The sequence below is a fragment of the Solea solea genome, chromosome 10 (genome assembly GCF_958295425.1).
Source record: "Solea solea chromosome 10, fSolSol10.1, whole genome shotgun sequence".
Taxonomy (NCBI): Eukaryota; Metazoa; Chordata; class Actinopteri; order Pleuronectiformes; family Soleidae; genus Solea; species Solea solea.
This window is the reverse complement of record NC_081143.1, coordinates 20631077-20640197: the sequence shown is the minus strand read 5'-3', so window position 1 is coordinate 20640197 and position 9121 is coordinate 20631077. Positions and strand designations below refer to the sequence as shown.

At 42.0% G+C, this 9121-nt stretch overlaps 1 protein-coding gene across 1 annotated transcript; it reads left to right on the top strand.

Annotated features, from left to right (window-relative positions):
- Positions 1–1065: 1065 nt before the first annotated feature.
- On the top strand, positions 1066–8786 carry LOC131467349 (transcription factor AP-4-like). Its single transcript, XM_058641199.1, has 7 exons — positions 1066–1445; positions 3290–3455; positions 3604–3702; positions 3815–3985; positions 4714–4860; positions 5002–5163; positions 5746–8786. The coding sequence occupies exons 1-7, from the start codon at positions 1357–1359 to the stop codon at positions 5899–5901; spliced, it is 990 nt and encodes a 329-aa protein (XP_058497182.1). The 5' UTR covers positions 1066–1356; the 3' UTR covers positions 5902–8786.
- Positions 8787–9121: the final 335 nt, after the last annotated feature.

The window sequence follows — 9121 nt, the reverse complement described above, 5'->3', positions numbered from 1 at the left end:
TGTGCAAAACAGGACGACGGGACACAAATCTCACATTGTTTTTTATAGGCAAACCTTTACAAATTAAAGTGCTGACAAATTAAGATATCTAAACACAAAAAAATATCAGTCAAAATGGGTCAAGGGCCTTAATTAGCACCAATTCACCTGTCCTTATCATTCACCTGTCCTTATCATTCACTTCCAAAGTTTCTGGTACATGTTTTGTATGTATGTATGTATGTATGTATTTATTTATTTTTTATTTCAGCATTTTTACTCAGCAACAGATGTGATTTAAAACACATACTTAAGTAAAATTACAAATTTGAATAAAAAATTACTTTAAAAAGTAAAACCTCTGACTACATGTACATGACTGAGAAACATCAAAGGTATAAGCCAAATTTACAATCTGTTGTCTTTATTCTTTGGCTTTATCTCCGTGGTGCTTTGGTGTAGAGTGCTTTGACTTATATCCTCAGGATCCGTGGACCCTCTGCTTTCATGCGAGCTGTGTGGAGTGTGTTCAGAAAAAAAGTTTCTGAGCGTTAAGATCCAGAAATGTGGCGAGTGGTTTGACATAGCGCTGCTGTATGAAGTTCGATGTGTAGTCATTCACATTTAAAATAGGTTTATAACGGCCTTGTATCCCAGATGTTTAATTTGATGAGCAACATCACTATATTCTCTCGTGTTTAGTGGTGTTCCACAATATTTTTGGGTCCCCCCATTTGGGACCTCCGATATATAGGTCCCAAATGGGGACCTATATATATGTATATATATATATATATATATATATATATATATATATATATATATATATACTGTATAGATATGTATAGATATGTATTAGAGTTTCTTATTTACATATTTGTATAGTTGGTATTTTATTGTGTCCATGTGCGCTTTTTGCCTTCATGTGCTCGGTGAGGATTGTTCCACTGCATTTACACAGTGACTTACTGGTTTGTTTGTTCTGCTTTCCGGAAAACGGTCTGATTCCAACCAGCTGTTTCCCGCCTCACACAGATCAGCTGCACACACACACACTGTAGTAGGCGGAGGAAGCACTCACACACACACAAAGGTAGTAGGCGGAGGCACGAGGCCACACACACACACACACACACATTGGAGGGAACCCCATCAGCTGTGTGAAGCAACACAGCTTTAATTTACTTTTATTTTTCCATCTCCGCTCTGTAGATTCGTCGTTTTTTTTCCCTAAGAGCTGATATTTCAGACATGCGTCACTGAGAACAGCTACAGCTCTGCGGCAAAAACAAGCAGGACGGACGCAGTAGAGAGAAGAGAAAACACGGACAGCAGCAGCACCAGAAGGAGGTGGAGGAGGAGGCTGTGAAAGAAAGCATGGAATATTTCATGATGCCGACAGAGAAGATCGCGTCCTTACAGCAGTTTAAGAAGATTGAAAAGGATGTGATAGGAGGACTATGCAGGTGTGTGTTTGTACCCAACGGCTCTTTGATGGGACTGTCGCGTGTGTCTGTTTGTGTGCAGCCCGATTACGTTCAGCATGCTAGCCTCGATACCTTGGCAGCACCTTGGTTGGTTGTAGACATTAGCAGTTTGTTGTGCCAGCGGCTGCTGCCACTGCTGGCGGCGGGGAATGATGCTGCGTTCGTCCGTGGCGTTATTTACTGAGCCGTTAACGCGTAATAACACATGAGGCACGTTTGCAGCCATCCGGCGCATGAGTATGTAAATCGCGGGGGTGAAATCAATACATTTGCGTCCAGCTGAACCAACACCACGTGGTGGTGAACGTGTTGCCCGCCGCCCCACTTCTGTGCACATAACTACGCATTCTATTACATATTTCATTTGTATTTTTATCCGTTTACTCCGAGGCATTGCGTTGTTGTATATTTAATTATACAAAGGCGGTACGTTGAGGCTTCCGCTGCTCGTTACTGCGTCGTTGAGCAACGCTCCCGAGCAGCTGCCGTGGTTGCGTCGTATGCTAAAATTAGCCTAGCGTGGCTAACCAGATAGCTGGAACTGTGTAATGTGTGAAGGTTACGCAACTTCTGTATATTTACGCATGAATATGAGCTAAGGAGTTTATTTGAAACACACAGTCTTATCGTTGTATCAGTGGACACTTCTGTGTCGACAGCTGGTTAGTACCAGTGTTAGCTCGCTGCTAGCAGAGGAAAGCATTGTTCTCCACGATGCTTGCCAGGGGGCCTGCGGCTCTTGCGGAGTCACATTTCACTGCTGCCGCCGCTCAGGTGCGCCCCCTCCGGCCATGTCAGAGGCCCGCAGCTCCTGGAGGCTACAAATGACAACAGCTGATTTGACCTCTTTGTGTTTATGCTTTTGTTTTGTGTGCTGTAGGGATTTCTACGTTAATCGCCACATGTTTTGATAGTCAGTTAATCTGTTTTTGTAAGTTTTGAGATAAAATGTATATATTTTGTGTTCTCAAATTCTTAAATATTTAACATTTCTTACAGTAAACTAAATATCTGGACTGAAAGCAGCGCATAATTTTATGCTTTGCAATAACAAAAATAATCATTAGATGCAGCCTGTGACCGTCACAACCCCTCAAAATCAGGTAGAAGTCCAAGCACTACATTGAGCAAGAAGAAGAGTAATTTAAGTGTGGTCATGTTTTTATGCTCTTTTCAGCTGGGTTTTTGTCTGTTTTCATGGTTTTCAACTAAAGCAGTCTCTAAACACGAAGCTTAAGATCAAGTTACACTACTTGCAGTTTCCACCACAAAAGCATCCCTTTGTAGAAAGCTGTGTGAACTGTGCCCTCTTGTTAGACTTTTGTAAACACCGCAGATCTGGTCCTTCAAGTCTGTCCTCTTGGTCCCATGACCATCGTTTTTTTGCCTTAATGGTTCACTTATTTTCCAGCCTGAGTAAATATGTTAAGAAGATATTGCCACCATAACATCCAACCTCATAGGAGGAGGAAGTTGTGTGAGAGGGCACAGAGTTCAGTCAAACCCAAAGACCACCAGGCAGGGTGCCTGAGGAATGTAGAGAGGTCAGGGTTAACTCCTGGTAAAGTACCAGGTTAAAGGTTTTAAGTCTTAAGATTGTATTCTTTGATCATCAGTTTTATCCATTTGGGCCAGATTTGTGGCCTTGTCTCAGGTTGTGTGGCCAGAAGACTAATTACCAGCTATATTGGTGCCTCACACAATCAACACATGATCATAATCTATACTAAAACAATTATTGTTGAATCTTATTTCCATGACGGAGAGCCATTGGGCACAACACTTTCATGGACAAATCATGATCTTCCTTCTCTATTCTTCAGTCTGGCCAACATCCCCCTCAGTCCAGAGACGGCCCAGGACCAGGAGAGACGAATCCGCCGTGAGATCGCCAACAGCAATGAACGCCGGCGCATGCAGAGCATCAATGCAGGCTTCCAGTCCCTCAAAACACTCCTGCCACATGCAGATGGAGAGAAGCTCAGCAAGGTGCAGCAGACAGCCAAGATTTCACGTTAAAACATTTGATAAAGATTTCAAGTTACTTGCAGTACACGTGTAATGCCTGGCAGAATATAAGACTTTTATACACATGTTCTTGATTGGATTTGAAATGAAATGTCTTTGTCCCTGCCAGGCGGCCATCCTGCAGCAGACAGCTGACTACATCTTCACATTGGAGCAGGAAAAGACACAGCTCCTGGCACAGAACAACCAGCTCAAACGCTTCCTCCAGGTAACAGCCTGTACCACAGTTAGTCATTAAGTGGCTATAACCATGTTTTGAAAATGAAAATATGCCCATTGTCATCAGCCGTGATTTTACATTTAACTCTGCATCACTGCAGGAGTTCAGCGGTTCATCTCCAAAGAGAAGGCGAGCAGAGGAGAAGGATGAGGGGATCGGTTCTCCAGACACACTAGAGGAGGAGAAGGTGGAGGAGGTGAGGAGGGAAATGTTAGAGCTGCGGCAGCAACTGGACAAGGAGCGATCAGCGCGTATGCAGCTGGAGGAGCAGGTCAGTAAACAGCAGGAGCTGGATTTTCTGGAGGTTCCTCTATGACTCGCGTTCTGTTTGCATTCTTATTGCATTAATATGTATGCAACATTTAAATTGATAAGGAAGTGGTGGATTTGACAGTGATGGCACGTTTTGCCATATGAAGACACATAGTGTATCAATATGCATGTCAATAGACCTCTTGTAACTTAGATTCTTCTTTGCCAGAAATACATTTTCATAATCTTAAAGTAATAAAAAGTTTGCCATGTTGAAGCACAGGTTGAAATAAATGAATAAAAACTGAATGTAGAAGGAGATCATTTTAACTCCACATCTCCAGGCTGCGAAGTGGTGTTGTCACACAGAATAGTTGGAAACTTAAAAAAATGCAAACAAGTTTTACTATTTGACCATGCTCATCATCGAAAGGTGATGAGAAGTTGACCACAGGTCACCGTAGCAATGTGAAGCTGATGGTGGTGACAACCTCACCAGGACACTAACCGATGCCTGGCAGCCTTTATCCTGGATCTACCTGAACAGCAGGTTTTGACGGAAGTGACAGTTGACAAAGACAAATAAGAATTGAAAGAGAAATGTAAACAGTAGGGAAAATTATAGGGCTAAGATATTGCTTAAAATTAGAGTAATTGTTGTTTTTAAAGAATACATAGGCTTGTGCAGGTGCACGTCGGTGTTTAATTGGTACTTGAGGTGTGATTAATGTGTGTCTTTGTGTTCAGGTGCGCTCCCTGGACACCCAGCTGCACCCAGAGCGTTTGAAGGTGATCACCCAACAGCTCGAGGAGGAGCAAGCACTCATTCAGAGCCAGACGCTCTTACGGCTGCAGCAGATCCACGCAGCTGACAGACAAACACAGAGTCCACAGGTTAGACACACACACACGCACGCGCACACACACACACACACACACACACACACAGAGATGATGTTGGTCATCTGTGAGAAGAAAACCTATTTTTTTTTAAATTTTTATCTGACATATTTTGCTATTTTGTTTGTCCTCCAGGTCCTGGCTCACCCTGCCCCAACCCATCACCCCACGGTCATTGTCCCAGCTCCAACACTAAGCCAGCACGCCCACCATCATGTCACCGTGGTGACCATGAGCCCATCTGGCCACACCAGCACTGTGTCCACATCCAGGCAGAATCTGGACACCATTGTGCAGGTAGTACATTGTTGTTAAACTTTTATGTATTGTTGTTTAACGTTGAAATGTATTACTTTAGTATTACTTTCCGGCGGTCTTTTAATCCATGGAAATGGTAAAGACATAGAAGGTAATGGACCGTTTCATTCATTTATCCACTTTAGCTTCAGGTTACACACCAGTCCAATAATAAACTTTTAAATGCTCTGCTGTAATGTGTAATAAGATCCCAGGGCTCAATTTGAAACTGCACATCTGCTGGTCCTGCAAATGTTTCACAATAAAAGCCTTCTTGAAAGAAATTAATTTGAAAAGGAACAGAAACACATTTACTTTGAAATGGCTACAGGATGTGTTGTTTTTGCATCACGTGTGGCAAAGCAGACCTCCTGTTCAGCTGATTTACCAGCTGGCTGTGCACTCAAACACTCATAGTTGTTGTGGCGTATTTTGGACTTTGTAAAAAAGACCAAGAGGAAGAGTCACTGAAGGACGGGATCTGAAGCTCATAATCCCAGGTTGCTTTGATAGAGAGAGCGAGATTCCTAGTGGCAGAAACGTGCGTCTAACAGTCGAAAATGTCCTCTTTTCTCACCTCAGGCCATCCAGCACATCGAACGCACTCAGGGTAGGAGAGCCAGTGCCGAGGAGGAACAGAGACGAGCGGTCATTGTAAGCCCGGCCCATGCAGCCATGGACACGGCCTGCTCGGACACGGACACCGACACAGAGGGAGAGGACTGCTCAATGAACTGATTTGCCCTACGAACACACACACACACACACACACACATACACAAACACTTAAAATGCCTACTCACTGTAAGATTCCCCCAAGGAGCTTGACTACTTTTTAAAAGAAAATCTGTCTCTGGCATTATCCAAACTCCTAAATCCAGTGGTTAAGCTCAGTGTCAATCTTGTACTGTAAAATCTCTGAATATCGAAACATAGGATGGTCAGCGTGTACAGGAGACCCTGTGGGATTTCTAGAGGCGGTTTTATCAATGTCTGAGCCGGTCTGTCACTACTTGAAAGAAAACTTGGAGGGTCTCCTTTATGTAAACAGCTCTCGGTTTCGGTCTGTCCTTCATTTGTGTTTTTATGTGTTCATCGATCTGCTCATCCTCACTGGCACGCTGACAGTATTATTTGTCCTACAAACTGGTGGACGTAGTGTCGTGGAGAGTTGAATGTAACAACAGAATAAGCCAAGCAACTCTTGATTTTGAGAAGGGACACGGTGTCGCGGTGTTTTTCGTCCTCAGTCTTAACTTTTGAATTCCTGTGCGAGTGGCCATGGCAAACTGACTCAAAACGACAACCGAGGGCATTTCTAAAAATGTAAAGTTTGTAAATGAAAAGCACTAGACTGCAAATTATGTTTGACGATATGCACGGGAGAACAGGTGGGGCTGCACCTAACCATTATTTTCCCGATTTAGTTTAGTAATTGTAAAAACCCGAAATACAAGCAAATTATTCAGTCTTATAATTTCTTTGTTATATGAAGCAAAGACACAGAAAAAAAGGAACTTAATCGATGATTAAAATTAGTTGACACTTAATTTAGTAATCGACTAATCATCGCAGCCCTAAAACAGGTTTACTTGAAACTATTCTGATATGAATAAGCCCTTAAAAATAAGCTGAACAATTTATATTAATCATTTTTGGTGTCAAATGCTCATGTTTTTATCAACTTGTTTTATTTCTGTCATTGTTACTGAATGTTGAAGGTGAACCTGTTGAGATTGACAACTTTAAAATTGGAGGTTTGTCAGGTGTTCATCGGGAACAGGAGGCCTTCAGATGAATTGATGAAGTTTCAACCCGTCTGCGTTATTGGTTTTCTGCAGGTGATGGTGTTTGTGCTCATCTTAAGAAAACGGAGAGAATCAAATGTTTGTGGCTCGCTGACCGCTTTTGTAACGATTTTGTGTCAGTTTTTAATCAATTTCATACGATTGTTCATGTAAAAAATATATATATATAGAAAATTGGTGTGAGGCCAATGAAGCGTTGAAGGCTTCCAGTGTTCCCTCCAGATTTCAGTCAGTCTTCTGGTCTTGCTTTTGTTGATTTCCGTGACTATGCACTAGTTTTTTGCAATTTATGCAAACCCATCTTCAGTACGTGTTCAGTATGTGTCGGTGCCATTTATACTCGAGGCAAAGTTATCTATGCACCGTTGGTAGGTGTCCACATTACATCTACAGAATCTCTGAAACTTGACACGCGTGTATCAAAAGAATGTAGTGGCCTCTACTCGCAAGGTGCTCTCTGTCAACCTGGTGCTTCAGAGACGAGCAGTGAACTGAGGCCGAAACTCGTCACATAACTCCACACTTGATTTGTTTTTTTTGTTCTTGTTTTGGGGGGGGGGGGTAATTTGTCATTTCCACATGTTGGAATTGCGCAAAAGTAGGGAGAGCGTCGAGGAGTTTGTCTGATAACGAATGGCAACACCCGGAGCCGTCTCTTGATATTGAAAATGTAAAACCACAGCACAAAAAGGGTCTCACTTTTCCAAACTCTTAAAAAAAAAACTGGAAAGAAAAGTGTTCTGCAGCCTTAATTGTGAAGCCAAGTTCACAAACGTCAATCGGCAACGTGATTTCAGTGCATCAAATGCCACAAAGAGTGCAAGATCGGTATTCAGTGAGACTGAAATTTGACTGAAACTGCAGATCCTCTCCAACAATCTCCACTCCTCCTTTTTTAAAAACACACCAAATCTGTGCACCTCATGTTACATTGCTTGTATTAATCCCGGGAATTTGACTGGAAATCTCTTGCTCCGAGCGTCTCTCCTGTCGTCTTCTATTTGAAATGCTGACTTGATGCTGTAAACATTCCCTTTTGTTTGGATTAGTATCTGTCTTTTGATCTCCCGCGTGTTCTGTTGCCAATTGAATGCATGTTACTAATTGCCATTTCCTCTCGTCTAAAGTGAGCTTTTGTTTTGACATTTGTTTACTTTTCTGAGGGTTTTTCATGTTGTTTTTTTATAATCACATGACTGGTGCATTCAGTTTGATACTGTCATTTTGGCGTTGCGTGGACACTCGCTGACATCAGTTCTATGTCTGGTTAGATTAGTATTTTCATACCACACGGAGTGAGAGCGGGGCTTATTGTTAGTGGAGCTTTGTTTAAAGGGTTTGGCGTTCTGCTGACTGAAGTTGGCGCGGCCGCAGTGGGAGTTTGGGTGAAGTTTGTCGGTCAGAAAAACACGCGTTCCTGTAAATTGTGTAGCAGCACTGCTGTCAGTAGTTGGTATTTTCAGATATTCGATATGAAGCACTTGCTGTTCTGTACTTTCTGAATCAGTGACGAGGAACTTTTGTTTTATGGCATTTATTTTTCTTCCGTAAAAGCCCTTTTGCTGTGACGCAATTTAACATCTGTTTATTGTGTTTTTGCTTTTTTCTGTTTGTTTTTTTTCATTTGTCATTATTTGTCCTGTTATCCTTTTTTTGGTGACAAGCATTTTTATATATATTTTTGTGTGTTTGTTTTTTTCTCCATCAGTCCAGGTCGATGAGAAGCTGTTATATTTTGTTAATAAAAAAAAACTTGGGTAAAAAGGCCTTTGTAAAGATGAAAAAATAAATAAAAATTTGTACTTTTTTATTACACCTCTGCTGTTTGCCGTTTATTATTTTGCAGAAGACATTAACCCATCCCGTCCAGCAGGTGGTGATATTGAGCGGCTCAGTGAAGCTCTGAATTGAGCAGAGACATACTGGAAAATCCTTTTAATCTTATCTGTCATGTAATGAATGGATAATTTAAGGTAAGAACTGCAGATGTTCACTTTTGCAAACTCCTGTTAAAATCCCTTAATATAATGAAAACAGCAACGCTACAACATATCCAGCCTGTTTTGACTGCACTCGACATTAACCACACAGTTGTTGGGACACACAATGTCTGATATGGGTGCAGTTGCTGTGCCCCCACCCCCTCTGGC

Excerpts from the sequence above, each read along its gene's own strand:
- LOC131467349 (XM_058641199.1), top strand. The coding sequence starts at position 1,357 with ATGGAATATTTCATGATGCCGACAGAGAAGATCGCGTCCTTACAGCAG. Across the intron at positions 3,703-3,814 it reads AGCTCAAACGCTTCCTCCAG|GAGTTCAGCGGTTCATCTCC; the intron begins GTAACAGCCTGT and ends GCATCACTGCAG. Across the intron at positions 5,164-5,745 it reads ATCTGGACACCATTGTGCAG|GCCATCCAGCACATCGAACG; the intron begins GTAGTACATTGT and ends TTCTCACCTCAG.